Below are 16748 nucleotides of genomic sequence, written 5' to 3'. Positions count from 1 at the left end.
ACTCTACCACTAAGCCAACTTCCCAGCCCCAACCATACAAATAATTCAAATAACCTTAAAACTTATAATAGCTCTATTAAAAAACCAATATAACCAATCTCCTTGATGAACACAGATGCAAAGATCCTTAACAAGATTCTAGCTAACAGAATCCAGAAACACATAAAAAAAATAATACACTATGATCAGGTAGGCTTCATCCCAGAGACACAGGGATGGTTTAACATACGTAAGTCAATAAATGTAATCCAGCATATCAACAGAGCCAAGGTCAAGAATCACATGATTATCGCCACAGATGCAGAAAAGGCCTTTGATAAAATTCAACATTCATTCATGCTAAAAGCTCTGGAGAAAATAGGAATAGAAGGAACATTTCTAAAAACAATAAAAGCCATTTATGACAGACCAATAGCCAATATTATACTTAATGGGGAAAAGCTACAACCAATCCTCCTAAAAACAGGAACAAGGCAAGGATGTCCACTGTCTCCACTCCTCTTCAACATAGTCCTAGAACCCTTAGCCAGGGCAATAAGGCAAGAAAAAGACATTAAAGGGATCCGCATAGGGAAAGAAGAAGTGAAACTATCCCTTTTTGCAGACGACATGATACTATACCTCCACGATCCCAAAAACTCCATCCCCAAACTTTTAGAAATCATAAGTCACTTCGGCAAAATAGCAGGATACAAAATAAACCCACAAAAATCAGTTGCCTTCCTATACACTGATAACGCACAGGAAGAGAGGGAAATAAAGGGAGCAACCCCATTCACAATAACCTCCCAAAAAATAAAATATTTAGGAATTAACCTAACCAAAGATGTAAAAGAACTATTTAATGAGAACTATAAAAAGTTAAAGAAAGAAATTGCAGAAGACACTAGGAAATGGAAAGACCTCCCATGCTCCTGGATAGGCCGACTTAATATAGTAAAGATGGTGATACTTCCAAAATTAATATACAAATTCAATGCAATTCCTATTAAAATCCCAATGACGTACATCACTGAAATACAGAAAACAGTCCAAAAATTTATATGGAACAACAAAAGACCTAGAATAGCCAAAACAATTCTAGGGGATAAAGACAATATGGGAGGGCTATCCATGCCGAACTTCAAACTCTACTACAGAGCTATAATCACAAAGACAGCATGGTACTGGCACAAAAACAGACCCGAAGACCAATGGAACAGAATAGAAGATCCAGATATAAATCCACAGGCCTACAGCCAGCTGATATTCGACAAAGGAGCCAAAGACATACAATGGAAGAAACACAGCCTCTTCAACCGCTGGTGCTGGGAAAACTGGGCAGCCACATGCAGAAAACTAAAAGTGGACCCCAGCCTATCACCATGCACCAACATCAACTCAAAATGGATTAAAGACCTTAACATTAAACCTGAATCTCTGAAACTACTGCAGGACAGAGTAGGAGAGACACTTGAACTAATAGGCACAGGAAGGAACTTCCTGAACAGAGTCCCAGGGTCACAACAAGTTGGAGAGAGACTCGACAAATGGGACTACCTTAAAATAAAAAGCTTCTGCACAGCTAAATCTATCGCAACTAAGCTAGAAAGACAACCAACTAATTGGGAAAAAATATTTACCAGCAATATATCAGACAAGGGGTTAACATCCTGTATATACAGGGAACTCAAGAAACTAATCCCTCCCAAACCTAACAAACCAATTACTAAATGGGCAAGGGAACTAAAGAGGGACTTCTCAAATGAAGAAATAAAAATGGCAAAGAAACACATGAGGAAATGTTCATCATCCCTGGTGGTGAAGGAAATGCAAATAAAGACAACCCTGAGATACCACCTTACCCCAGTCAGAATGTCCCACATCCACAAATCAGCCAACGACAAATGCTGGAGGGGATGTGGAGAAAGAGGAACCCTATTACACTGCTGGTGGGAATGTACACTTATACAACCACTTTGGAAAGCAGTCTGGAGGGTCCTTAGAAAGCTAAAGATTGACCTCCCTTACGACCCAGTCATACCACTTCTAGGCATCTACCCTGAACAACAGGAACCAATATACAAGGACACGTGCACCTCCATGTTTATTGCAGCACTGTTCGCAATAGCTAGGATATGGAAACAACCTAGGTGCCCCACCACAGATGAATGGATCCAAAAATTGTGGTATCTATACACAATGGAATATTATGCAGCCATTAGAAATGACAAAATAATGGCATTTGCAGGGAAATGGATGGAGCTAGAAGGAATCATGTTGAGCGAGGTAAGCCAAGAACGAAGAGACAAACGGTACATGGTCTCCCTCATAAGTGGATGCTAAATCCAAAAGGTTAGTGATACGACAAAACTAACAGGACTTAAGAAACAAAGAACTCCCGCTCATCTGGTTGAACCACTACTAAATATCCTCATGCTGCTGATCACAAATATGGTATATAACATGTGAACACTGTTATATATTACAGACTGTGGTAGACAATTTGCTCCAGGGAAGTTAGAATGAACTTGTGACTTTGAAATTATGTAATCATTTAATCACAATCAAAAAAAAAAAAAAAAAAGAACCTCGGGGAAGGGAGGGAGGGAGGGGATGGTAGGGGGAAAACAATGGAGGGGGTAACAATGTTCAAGAGGAAGTGTACTCATAACCTCACTCATGTAACTGTGACCCTCTGTATAGTAGCTTTACAATAAAAAAAAAAAAAAAAAAAAAAACCAATATAAAAATAATGCAAACATTTAAAAATAATTTAGACTATGTAAAGTGAAGGTATTAACTCTTCAAATACATTTTTTCTGTTACAGAAATGGAAAAAAAGCTAAAGGAAGAAAGAGAAGCTCGAGAGAAGGCTGAAAATAGAGTTGTTCAGACTGAGAAACAATGTTCCATGCTAGATGTTGATCTGAAACAATCTCAACAGAAACTGGAGCATTTGACTGAAAATAAGGAAAGGATGGAGGATGAAGTAAGCAATATAGGAATTTTTTTTTTTAGTTCATTAAAAGAAAAAGTCATAAATTATAAAGTCATTATGTATAATTTAAACACCATAGAAATGATTTGAGTGAAACACCAACTATATCTGTGTTTACTCCTATGTGGTCATCCTGGGACTTAGAATTTTCCTTTCAAATAGTTAATTCACATTCATTCCATAGGATCTGTTTCATTTTTTATGATGACAACAGATGCAACTTCATTGAAACATCAGAGTTCCTCCACAGAGAAACTGACCATCTACTGAAAAAAAAATTTTTTTTTTGTCCGTTGTGGGGCTTGAACTCTGGGCTTGGGCACCGTCCTTGTGCTTTTCAGCTCAAGGTGAGCACTCTACCCATTGAGCCACAGTGCCACTTCCAGTTTTCTAGTGGTTTATTGGAGCTAAAAGTCTCACGGACTTTCCTGCCCGGGCTGGCTTTGAACTGCCATCCTCAGATCTCAGCCGCCTGAGTAACTAGGATTACAGGTGTGAGCCACCGGTGCCCGGTTTGAAAAACAATTTTTTATAAACTATCCTGTTACACCAAAGAAATTGCTATAGATTTTCTTAAAATTTTAAACTATAGGGAAGATGGCTCAGTGATAGAGTGCTTGCCTTGCATACATGAGGTTTGATTCCTCAGCACCACATAAGCAAAAAGAAAAAAACCAGAAGTGGTGCTGTGGCTCAAGTGGTAGAGCTCTAGCCTTGAGCTGAAGAGCTGAGGGACAGCGCCCAGGCCCAGAGTTCAGACCCCATAATCGACCAAAAGCAAAAAGTTAAACTATACTCTTAACTGATTAGCTTGATAAAAAGAGATAAAAATACATTATATTTTGGTAGGTACTATATTTACTTTAGAAATTATTTGTAAATAGAAAAATCTTTGTAAGGCTTGACTTGGTACAGCAAACAGTATAGATAAAATACTAATATTGAAGGCTGGGAAGGTGGCTCAGTGGTAGAGCGCTTGCCTTGAATGCTTGAGGCCCTGGGTTCGATTCCTCAGCACCACATAAGCAAAAAGAAAAAAGCCGAAGTGGTGCTGTGACTCAAGTAGTATAGTGCTAGCCTTGAGCTGAAGAGCTGAGGGACAGCGCCCAGGCCCAGAGTTCAGGCCCCATGACCGGATTTCCCTCCCCCCCAAAAAAATACTAAATATTGAGCAAGTCAGAAGATACATGAGAACCAGAAGTTAATCCTAGCTACTCAAGAAGCTGAAATTGGGATGATCATGGTTCCTGGCTAGCCAGGACAAAAACCAAATAACAAAACGAACACATAAAGGCCCATCTCAACAAGAAAAGCAGAGTGTGTGCTCAGCAGTTCTCATAACTACAGCAGGATAGTCTGAGCAAAAACTGAGACCCTTCTAAAAAATAACCAGAACAGAAAGAGCTGGAGGTATTGCTAAAAGTAGTGGAATGCAAGCCCTCCTGAGTTCAAACCTCTCAATACTCTTCCCTTCTCCCTAAAAACAATAATGAAAAAATTTAAAAAGATGAGTCATTGTAAGGAGGACGCTACAATGCTTGATAAGAAATGTACTCATTATCTTGCCCATGTAATTGTAACCCCTCTGTACAGTATTTTCACAATAAAAAAAAAAAAAGATGAGTCATCATGGAAGATACTTGGGGACCAGGTTTACTCATTAAGTTGGAATGTACTGTAGACAGAAACCTCCAGAGAAAATGGAAAAGACAGGCCTAGTATGTGCAAGAAGTAAGGTGAAGAAGTTTGATCTGAATAATACGATCACATTCTAGAAAATGTCCAAACATAGGTCTAGAGGAGCACAGAAAGACCATAAAACTTCTTGTAAGCTGGGTGCCAGTATCTCCAATTTGTAATACTATTGAGAGACTCTGATCTGAGTATTAGGGTTCAAAACCAGCTTAAATAGAAAAGTCCAAGTGCCTTTATGTACAAATAACTAGCAAAATGCTGAACTGGAGGAATAGCTCAAGTTGTAGTATACCAGCCATGAATGAAAAAGCCCAGAAAGAGGGCAGTAACCTGAGTTTAAGTTACTATAGCAGCATAGAACAGCAACAACATTGTAAACCGCCTTGAGAATTTTTAACTCATTAGTGCCAACAACTAATTAATACTTAATAAATAATTGTTAAGTTGAAGTAAGTTGTTTTGTAAGGTTTGGAGAGGAATAGACTAGAATTTACAAACATTTATAAAGTTAAAAACTCTTTCGGAATATTTCCCCCAAAGTGTCAAAATTTCCATGCTACCTGGAATAGAATGAAACCAGATTTTTTTTCCCCCTATAAGATCTGATCATTGAAATTTGGGTATTAGTTTAACTTAATAGTAAATCTTACAGTGGAGACTTCACAACATTAAGCTTCTTTGTTAGTATATGGAATTATAATAAGCTTGAGATTTAATTAGTATTCTTCCAAATGTCTAATAAACTTATTAGAGAGATTTAAGATGCCAATTATTTTTCTCATTTATAGGTAAAGAATCTAACCTTGCAACTGGAGCAGGAGTCAAATAAGCGACTATTGTTACAAAATGAATTGAAGACTCAAGCATTTGAGGCAGACAATTTAAAAGGTTTAGAAAAACAGATGAAACAGGAAATAAATACTTTATTAGAAGCAAAGAGATTATTAGAATTTGAGTTAGCTCAGCTTACAAAGTAAGTTCTAAAAATACCTTTGTGATTTTTTTTGTGTTTGTGTTCAATATTCTTATGTACTTGCTATTTTGTGCATTCAGACTATGTACTCAGAGTTTTGAAAAGGAGATAGGAAAAAAAGCATTTAAAGGTAAAGGAGTTTCCTTCAAAGAAAGTTTGCAACAGACCTCATGTTTTGAAAGGACAGGCTCATTAAATTAAAAATACAGGTATTTAAAGGAAGAAAAAAAAAGATTGTCAAAGGCTGCTGTCTTTACAGTAAGTCTATTTATATAGAAAAACAGTATTCTTGTAAGATTTCCATATCCTTAAAAGCTGTCACATTTTTTCAGATTGCAGTTATAAAAGTTAAGAATATATTTTTTGTAAGACTATTCAGTCTTCATAGAAAAATTTTCCAAATTTTCTTTATTTTGGAGACTAGTATACATGATGAACCTTTAGGGATTTTTTTGTGTGTGCTTTCTTCTATTCAACCCAGAGTGCAGTGTCTGTGTTCTTTTTCTGTCACTCACTGCTTATGTAAACTGAAGACCAGAGCAAGGTATCCATATTGCTTTCGTAATTTATAAGGACATACTTCAAAAATGAAATATGAAGCCGAGTGCCACTCACATCTATAATCCTAGCTACACAGGGGGCTGAGCTTTGAGAATAATGGCACAAAGCCAACCCTTGGCAGATAACCCCATGAAATTCTTATTTCCAGTTAACCAGCACAAAAGCCAGAAGTGAATGTATGGCTCAAGTGAATGCCAGCCTTGAGAGAAAAAGCTAAGGGACAGCACCTGGGCCCTGAATCATCAAGCCGCAGTGTTGCTCCCTCTTACCCTCCCCCCCCCCCCCCAAAAAAAAAAAAACATTATAATTTCCAGTTGGGCATAGTGGCACATACCTTTAATCTCAGCATTTGGGAAGTAGAAATAGGAAGATGGAGAGTTTGGGTTCAACCTAGGCTGAACCAATTCAAGCCTAGCCTGGGCTATATAGTGAGATTCTATCTTTTTTCTTTTTTAAATACTTTTATCCATCACATGGCTTATTTACTGAAAATACATAACTAGTACATTGCAAGTATCTTAATATTAAAACCTGGCAACTTCAGATGATCTTTAATGGCAATCTGTTGCATTGTTTCTGTCTGTTAAAATCTATTTTCAATATAGGTTTATATGTATACTATACATGTTTTTGTCTCTTTGTATTCCTTTTTGTCAGTTTGTTGCTCTTTTCAATTATCATTAATTTCCATATCTACTTGTACTATTGGACATAATATATACATAATATTGAATTATTAGGCTGGGCAATGTGATACACACATGTAATTGCAGCAGTTCCGTGACAAGAAGTAGGATTGCAAGTTCCAGGCCAATCTAGGTTACGCAATGACATACTGCCTCAAGAAAATAAAAATAATCTGAATTGGCACTTAAATATTTCCATGACTTCTGCTTTTGTTTACTTCCTACACAGACATTTAAAATGTATCTCAATGAATGCTTTTTTTCCTACAAAAATATAACCAAAATATTACTTCAATTTTTTAATTATTTTGGATAGGACCACAATTAATGTTCTCTTGAAAATGACCTTCATTAGAAAAGTTTTCCCTTAGCTAGGTACTGGTGGCTCATGCTTGTATCCTAGCTACTCAGGAAGCTGAGATCTGAGGATCCCAGTTTGAAGCCAGCCTGGGCAGGCAAATACATGAAATGTATCTCCAGTTAACTAGAAAAAAGCCAAAAGTGGTAGCTTGATTTGAGTGGTAGAGTGCCAACACTGAGTGAAAAAGCCAAACAAGAGTGCGAGACCCTAAGTTTAAGCCTTAGAATCTGCACAAAAAAGAAAAAGTTCCCCCTGCTTTGTCTGGCATCATTTATATAGAGTAAATAGAAGACAATATGGCCTGGACAAATTAAAGTAACCTATATAATGAAGTGTTTTTTTAAGACTGTTTTAGTGAGGATTTTTTTTTTATTCCAGCAACTTAAACTAAGAACAATATGAAGTCTAATATAAATTGGAACATTTGTTTATTTTTTTTTCTTTTATCTAAAGGCAATACAGAGGAAATGAAGGACAAATGCGGGAGCTACAAGATCAACTTGAAGCTGAACAGTATTTCTCAGTAAGTGGGAATGATTTTTAATATATAGAGTATTTTAAAAATCTACCTTAAAACAAAACAAGATGTTTACATCTTTTCTGCAAACTGATGCTTCTTAATTGATTGTGAAGAGGTTTTATCCTTTTTATCATCTGACGATATTCCATATATAAGTCTGAGTTTAGGAGCTATTTTAAACTGTAAAGATATAACAATAAATGTGCAAAGCTTTCCAGATTTTCCATCAAATAAGAGCTATAAATAAGACTTTGTGGCCAAGCATGGTGGTGCATTCCAGTAATCTCACCACTCAGGTTGAGTAGGAGGAGGATGGGTTCAAAATCAGCCTGGGCTACATAAAGTCACCCTGTGTCCACAAGAGAAGACTTATTAAAAATATTTTTTTAAGCAGGGCACCAGTGGCTTGCGCCTGTAATCCTAGCTACTCAGGAGGCTGAGATCTGAGGATTAAGGTTCAAAGCCAGCCCGGGAAGGAATGTCAGTGAGACTCTTATCTCCAATTAACCACCAGAAAACTGAAAGTGGCCCTGTGGCTCAAATGGTAGAGCACTCTCCTTGTGCTGAGGGGACAGCACCTAGGTCCAGAGTTACAAGGGAGTTTCGTTATGACATTTCCACACAATGTATCCTTGTCAACTCTACCCCACCCTTTCTACCCTTTACCCTCTTTACTCCTCATCCTTAAGACAATGTTAACTGTTTTCATTATTCTAAACATACACAGAAAAAAACTATGTAAACTATATTCATCCTCATTCACCCACTTTATTAGCCTTTCCTCTGATGTCCACCCCCAAATATGAGCCTCCTGTACTTTCTTAACATTCTTTTTTAATGTGTGTGTATTAGTTGTTCTAAGGAGTTTCATTATGATATATAATGATGATGTGTATGTGTTTGATTTATAATAACCTCTATTGCTTCCTCTTCCTCTACATTCTCCAGTCAGCTTTCATTATGGTTTCTTATGCTGTCTTCATACATAATTGCATTGTATTTTGAAATTATTCACTCTCCAGCACTGGGAGGGAGGGAGGGAATGAGATATCACCCTATTTGGAAGAAATAGTTGTGTTGTCAAACTTTGTAGAGTTCATGAGTTCATAATGATAGTTTACCTTGTGAAGGTTAAAATGTGTTTGTGACTTTAGCTAAGTATCACTATATGTGTGTGTGTGTGTGTGTATTCACTTAATCTCCGTAAAAAAAAATTTTTTTAAAGAAATTATTCAGCCGGGCGCTGGTGGCTCACAAGCCGGGCACTGGTGGCTCACGCCTGTAATCCTAGCTACTCAGGAGGCTGAGATCTGAGGATCGCAGTTCAAAGCCAGCCCGGGCAGGAGAGACCGTGAGACTCCTATCTCCAATAAACCACCAGAAAACCAGAAGTGGCGAAGTGGCGCTATAGTTCAAGTGGTAGAGCGCTTGCCTTGAGCTGAAGAGCTGAGGGACAGCGCCCAAGCCCAGAATTCAAGCCCCACGACCGACAAAAAAAAAATAAATTAAAAAAGAAATTATTCACCCCTCTATAAAAGACTTTGCTAATGGTTCTGCTTTCCTTGATTAAGAGCACTAATTATCATGTATGGCTTATGAGTACACATTAAAATGTAAATATAACTAATGTTTAAGAACTGTATCCTGTTTTAGCTTTGTGTTGCCTATGAATTTGTTTGGCTTTTTCTCTATACATATTATTCCAATTTAGGGGCTGGGAAGGTGGCTCAGTAGTAGAGCGCTTGCCTTGCATGCCTTAGGCTCTGGGTTTGATTCCTCAGGACCACATAAGCAAAAGGAAAAAAGCCAGAAGTGGTGCTGTGGCTCAAGTGGTAGAGCGCTAGCCTTGAGCTGAAGAGCTGAGGGACAGTGCCCAGACCCAAAAAAAAAAAAAGCTGGAAATGAGGCTGTGGCTCAAGTGGTTGAGCACTAGCCTTCAGCACAAAAGCTCAAGCTCAGGAACAGCACCCAAGCCCAGAATTCAAGCCTCATTACTGACACAAAAATTAAAACAATTTGTAATGTGCTTAAGCTATAATTTCAATAGTAATACACTGTATCCTATTTAAGTGTACAGATTAATGACTTGACAATGAACACTTCTGACTGCCACCACAATCAACATATAGAATATTTTCTTCACAATAAAATCTGTGTGTCCATTTTGAAGTCAGTTTCTCCACCCACCTCTATCTGCCATAGCAGCTTTCTGTCACTACTGATTGTCTTTACTGTTGTGATTAGAAATGTTGAAGTATATACTGCAACATCCGATTTCTTTCATTCAGCATTATAGTTTCTAAGATTGGTTGTTTTGTGTGTATCAGCCATTTGTTCCTTTTTATTGCTGAGTAATATGATTGTACTACATTTTTTTAGCAATATGGTGATAGAATATCTAAATTGCTTCCAGTATGGAGCTGCTATGAATAATGCTGTGGTGAAAATTCATGTGTAAATTGTGTAGACATATATTTGCATTTGTTGTGGAAAAGTACTGGAGAGGGGAATTGTAAAGTTGTATGTTACTTGTTTAGCTTTGCTCTTTTTTTTTTGGTGCTGGTCCTGGGGATTGAACTCAGGGCCTCAGCACCTGTTCCTGAGCTTTTGTGCTCAAGGCTAGTGCTCTGCCACCTGCGTGGCTCCAGCTTTTTGATAGTTAATTGGGAATAGAGTCTCACAAACTTTCCTGCTCAGGCTAGCTCTGAACCACAATCCTCAGATTTTAGCCTTCTGAGTAGCTAGGATTACAGACATAAGCTTACTTGTTTATCTTTTAAGAAAGTGCTGAATTGTTTCTAATTCATTATAAACAGTCATTTCTTATTATTTGTTTTGCAGACACTTTATAAAACCCAGGTAAAGGAACTTAAGGAAGAAATTGAAGAAAAAAACAGAGAAAATTTAAAGAAGATTCAGGAGCTACAAAATGAAAAGTATGTCTGTTTTGTTTCAGTACAAGAATTCCTAGTTCTGCTGGCATTCTTAGCTTACAATTATATTTAAAGTGGTGCATCATACATAATATTGATAAGAATAATATACATTCTATTGAGATTATTGAGAACAGACTAAGATGAAATTACTTTCAGAGCAAGAAACAGTATAACAAAGAAATACTATAGTAGTTAACAAGGAGATAGAGAAAGTAAGTCACCAATAACACACAAGAAAATTAGAGTAAGGCATCTCAAAAGCTAAGGGAATTGATATTTCACATATTCAGTATTTTAGTGGAGTATTTCAATATTTGAATATTTCAAGAAAGAAAGTATCTGGGTGCAGTGTCTCAAGCATGCAATTTCTCATTGACTTTGGAGGTGCAGAGTTGGGCAATTACAGTCAGGACCAGCCCAGATGAGAAACAGTTACATGCAGTGGTACATTCTTGCCATCCCTAGCACAAAGAAGCACAAGTAGGAGAATCATAGCCTAGGCCAGTACAGGCATAAAGCAAGACCTTACCTCCTTGAAAATAACCAGTGAAAAAAGAGGGTGGGGGTGTAGCTCTTGTAGAGTTCAGTCACCACAAAGGAAGGAAGGAAGGATTTCCCTCTCTTCTTAATCATAAAAAAGTGATTAACTGAAAGCTTGACTCACGTTAATAGAACATCAGCTGTGAGCATTGAAAGCTGAAGATGCAGCTCGAGCCCAGGTTTGTAATTTTACGGACTAAGGAGGCTGAAATCTGAGGATCATGGTTCAAAAACAGCCCAAATCTGAAAGTCTCTGACACTTTTATCTCCAATAACCACTAAAAAATCCCTAATTGGCTGGGTGCCAGTGGCTCACGCCTGTAATCCTAGCAGCTCAGGAGGCTGAGATCTGAGGATCGAGGTACAAAGCCAAGCCAACCCTGGAGGGAAAGCCCATGAAACTCTTATCTCCAATTAACTACCGGAAAACCAGAAGTAGCGCTGTGGTTCAAGTGGTAAAGCATTCACTTTGAGCTGAAGAGCTGAGGGACAGTGCCCAGGCCCAGAGTTCAAGCCCCATGACCAACAACAATAACAAAATCTCTAATTGGAGCTGTGGCTCAATTGGTAGAATGCTATCCTTTAGCAAAAAAGTTCAGGGACAGAGCCCAGTTCCTGGATTCAATCCCCAATAATGAAATATACACAAGTATACAGAGCTGAGTGAGAGTGGTAGGCCCCAGTGTTAGTATTTAAGAAAGGGGAGAGGGGGAGTGGAATGGAGTCGTGGAGATGGGAGGGCAGGGATGGAAGGGGAAAAACAGGAGGAGGCAACAATGCTTGATGAGAAATGTACTCATTACTTTGCTCATGTAATTGTAACCCCTCTGTACCGTATTTTCACAATAAAAACTTATTTAAAAAAAAGTGGGGGGCAGGGGAATAAGACCAATTAATTAACTGGTAGTAGAGCTGTGGCTAGAGTTGATAGAGTGTTAGCCTTGAACAAAGACATCTCTGGGACAGTGGCCAAGCCAGAGTTCATGCCTCAGGACGAGACAAAAAAAGAAAGAAATATCAACTTCCAAAGACTTCAGCTTGGCCCTACCAGTGGCTCACACCTATAACCCTAAATATTCAGGTGGCTGAAAGCTGGAGGATTGAGGTTTAAATTCAGATTGGACAGAAAAGTCCCATCTCAAACTACAAATTCATGCACTGAAGGCATGGCTCAAGTGGTAGAATGTAAGCCATGAGCAAGCAAACCAAGAGCAAAGCGAGAGCATAAGCCCTGAGTACTGATACACACAAAGTGATTAAATGTGCTAAATATTCAGAAAGGTCAAGTAAAAATACAACAGTCCAGTCATTTTGCTACCTCAGGGCCTTAGACTTAGACTTAAACCTGGGACATTTTCCTTCAAATAGCCACATGGCTTGCATCTTAAACCTCTTCAATCTAGATGCAAACATTCTCTCATAGAGGTGCAAATGCCACTTTCCAAGCCCATTTCTTTGCTGCTTAATTTATTGGTTTCGTTTCTACTAGACCTTCGGCTATATCCCAAGTATCCCAGATATTTCCAGATATATTGTTCTTAAAAGTAATTTATGTGGGGCTGGGAAGGTGGCTCAGTGGTAGAGCACTTGCCTTGCATGCTCGAGGCCCTGGGTTCGATTCCTCAGCCCCACATAAGCAAAAAGAAAAAAGCCGGAAGTGGCGCTGTGGCTCAAGTGGTAGAGCGCTATCCTTGAGCTGAAGAGCTGAGGGACAGCGCCCAAGCCCAGAGTTCAGGCCCCACGACCGGAAAAAAAATAAAAATAAAAAAATAAAATAAAAAGTAATTTATTTGTGCTGGGAACCACTGTAATCCTAGCTACTCAGAATACTAAAATCTGAGCATCACAGTTCAAATCCAGTCTGGGCAGGAAAGTCCTTGTTATTTCCAACTAACCACCAAAAAGCCATAAGTGGAACTGTGGCTTATAGTGCTATCCTTGAGCAAAAAAGCCCAGCCCCTGAGTTCAAGACTCACTACTGATACTAAAAAATAAAATAAAAATCAAGAGATTTGGCTGTTAAGATAAAGATTGAGCAGCTGCTAGCTATAAAGAAACCCATTTCTTCATAACGATAGCATTGAGATGAGCATATATAAATAGGATATGGGAAGGAAATAAAAATAGGAAAAATTTCATATCTCTATTCATTGAAATAAATAGTATTTATGAATACTTCCTATGGACCAGAGAAAATTCCAGGTTTTTAAAATGTAGCACTGACAAGAATTTAGCTATTTCTGATCCTATAAGTCTATAAGAAATCTAGACTTACTGATTGGTACTTGGTACTAAACTTATTGATTGGGCTTATTGGTTCTTGGCAGTCTTTGAGGAGATAAGAGAAAAAAGAAAAAACTAATCTGAAATATTAATAAAGACAAGTTTTCTACTATGAAAGTTGTAGAGGGAGTCTGTTGACTTAGATACAGATTATTGACACTAAATCATTTCTTTCTTTCTTGCATAATTTTATAACCAACGATAGAGCATTAAAGGATAAAAAGTTCCTGGAGTTTTAAAGTATAAATTAGATAACTTTTATCTATTTTTGTTTTTGAGTAGAGTCTGGCTGGCTGTATGTCCTACATTGTCCTTAAATTCAAATTCCTATGTTGAAAATGAACTGTACAACTTGTGGGATGGGAGGGAAAAACTGGTAGAGAGTAAGGGAAGGGGTGACATTGTCCAAAAATATTCTCTACCTGACATGTAACTGTAAGCCCTCTGTATATCACTTTTCTAATAACAATTTAAAAATTGAAAAAAAAAATCCTGCTGCCTCAGCCTTCTGAGTGCTGATGGTATAAGTATATACCACCACACCCAACTATATACTGCATAAATTTAATGCAACTCAGTAACTCCAGATGAGAAATGTTATGACTTAAAATCTTTCTTATGCCGGGCGCCAGTGGCTCACAACTGTAATCCTAGCTACTCAGGAGGCTGAGATCTGAGGATCACGGATCAAAGCCAGCCTGGGTAGGAAAGTCTGTGAGACTCTTATCTCCAATTAACTACTAGAAAACTGGAAGTCGCGCTGTGGCTCAAGTGGTAGAGTGCTCGCCTTGAGCTGAAGGGCTGGAGGGACAGCCCAGGCCCAGAGTTCAAGCCCCACAACCGACAAAAAAAAAAACAACAAAAAACAAAAAAACAACTTACTATTCATAGACATAACATTGACAGTATTTCTTGCCAATTATACTATTATCCTATCGTTTTCCTAGGGCTGCATGATGAAGTACCACAAAGTTAGAAATTCACTTTTTCCCAATTCTGGATGGTAAAAGTTCCAAGTATAGATACTCCCAGGACCATGTTCTCACAAAAAATCCTAGGGAAGAATCTTTGCCTTGTCTTAGCTTCCTTGGTCTGTTTCTGTAGCTATATTAATCTAATCCCTTCCTCCATCATGACATGGCCACCTTTAGTGTCCCTGTCTTCTAAAACAAAAACCTAGAAATCAGGACATGAAAAAAGAACCTTTTTTGACAATTTATCTTTGGCCACCATTTCACCCCTTTTGAGTCCTTTAGGTGCCCCATAATTGTTTTTATAATGAGTGATTTCTGTCTTCTTTTTTTTTTTTTCCTTCTGTTTTTGCTGGTTCTGGGTACTCTCACTTTTTCTCTCATAACTGGTGCTTAGGCACTTGTGCCATACTTCCTCTTCCAGGTTTTTTTTTGGGGGGGGGGGGCAGTTCTGGAGCTTGAACTAAGGGCCTAGGTTCTGTTCCTGAGCTGCTGCTTTTTTTTTTTTTTTTGTCAGTCATGGGGCTTGAACTCTGGGCCTGGGCGCTGTCCCTCAGCTCTTCAGCTCAAGACTAGCACTCTGCCACTTGAGCTACAGTGCCACTTCTGGTTTTCTGTGGTTTTATGGGAGATAAGAGTTTCACGGACTTTCCTGCCCGGGCTGTCTTCGAACCACGATCCTCAGATCTCAGCCTACTGAGTAGCTAGGATTACAGGTGTGAGCCACTGGTGCCCAGCTTCCTGAGCTTCTTCTTTTGCTCAAGGCTAGCAGTCTATCACTTGAGCCAAGCACCACTTCCAGCCTTTTCTGTTCATGTGGTAATGAGGAATTAAACCCAGAGCTTCATGCATGCTAGACAAGCACCCTACCACTAAGCCACATTCCCAGCCCTCTTCCAGTTTTTTTATGGTTATTTGGAGATAGAAATAACTAGGATTTGTCTCCTCAGGTTAGCTCTGATTCTCATATCTCAGTTTCCTGAATAGGGTTACAAGCATGAGCTATCAGTACCCAGCTAAAGTATAATTTTGAAGGACTATTCCTACATATTTTACAGTGGTTTGTAAAAGTATATATCTTCATAATCTCATTAAATTTTAGATCTAAAAGGCTCCTCACAGGTAATTCAGTTTAACCATCTTGTTTGACTTGGCTAAATGGAACTCCAGTTTACTTGAATAAATTGAGCTCCAAGAAATCTAAGAATCTTGCCTTGTCCTACCTAATTGGTGGTATGGATAAGGATCTGGGTCTGCTCTCCTAATTTCCCAGCCAGTGGCTTTTCCAGTGTGCCTTTTATTTGCATTCCAAATCTGCAACAAATTTCTTTGAAAGAGGTGTGAGAGGTTAAATCATTACTTTTATAGAAAGTGTATTTAAAGTTTAAGTGATAAAATACTTAGTTCTTTTTACCATTTAAAGATAGTTGTGTTAAACCATGTGATTAAGTTTGAAAAATGAACTGAATTTGTTTATATCCATTTCTTTTAAAATTCTGTTGCAGAGAAACTCTTTCTACTCAGTTGGATCTAGCAGAAACAAAAGCTGAGTCTGAGCAGTTGGCTCGAGGACTTCTGGAAGAACAATATTTTGAACTGACTCAAGAAAGCAAGAAAGCTGCTTCAAGAAATAGACAAGAGATTACAGATAAAGATCATACTGTTAGTCGGGTAAGTGTCATACTTAGCTTGGTTATATGAGTAAAATTGATTTAAATCAAACCAGGTCACATTTTGAGCCAAGAGCAAGTGCCTGACTCCTATAAGCCTAACTACTCAGCAGACTGAAATCTGGAGGATCATAATTTATATCAGTTTAGGCAGAAAAGTCCAAGAATCTCCATCTCCAAAATAATGAGCAAAAAGCCAGGCAAAGGGCCTGGGAAGGTAGCTCAGTGGTAGAGTGCTTGCCTTGCATGCATGAGGCCCTGGGTTCGATTCCTCAGCACCACATAAGCAAAAAGAAAAAAGCCGGAAGTGGCACTGTGGCTCAAGTGGTAGAGTGCTAGCCTTGAGCTGAAGAGCTGAGGGATAGCGCCCAGGCCCAGAGTTCAGGCCCCACAACTGGACCCAAAAAAAAAAGCCAGGTTGAAGGTATGGTTCAGGTGGTAGATGACCAGCTGATTAAACATACTGAGTGAATTCAAGGCCCTGAATTCAAATCCTAGTGAGTTCAAAACCCATCTTCAAAGGTCACAGTTTTAAAGTTTTAGTGGGACCATGTTTATTTACTTAATCTTTA

The 16748-nt window shown here is 38.4% G+C and overlaps 1 protein-coding gene across 1 annotated transcript in view; it reads left to right on the top strand.

Moving 5' to 3' along the window:
• The window catches only part of Rock1 (Rho associated coiled-coil containing protein kinase 1), a 119743-nt gene that overhangs the window by 84581 nt on the left and 18414 nt on the right, over nt 1–16748 (top strand). The window contains exons 19-23 of the mRNA XM_042674974.1: nt 2811–2971; nt 5464–5648; nt 7710–7779; nt 10618–10712; nt 16012–16177. Of these exons, the coding sequence (XP_042530908.1) occupies nt 2811–2971; nt 5464–5648; nt 7710–7779; nt 10618–10712; nt 16012–16177 (677 nt within the window). The remainder of the gene's footprint in view (nt 1–2810; nt 2972–5463; nt 5649–7709; nt 7780–10617; nt 10713–16011; nt 16178–16748) is intronic.

This window comes from Dipodomys spectabilis, unplaced genomic scaffold, assembly GCF_019054845.1.
Source record: "Dipodomys spectabilis isolate Male_0828 unplaced genomic scaffold, ASM1905484v1 ptg000024l, whole genome shotgun sequence".
Lineage (NCBI taxonomy): Eukaryota > Metazoa > Chordata > Mammalia > Rodentia > Heteromyidae > Dipodomys > Dipodomys spectabilis.
This window is presented reverse-complemented; position numbering and strand designations above follow the sequence as displayed.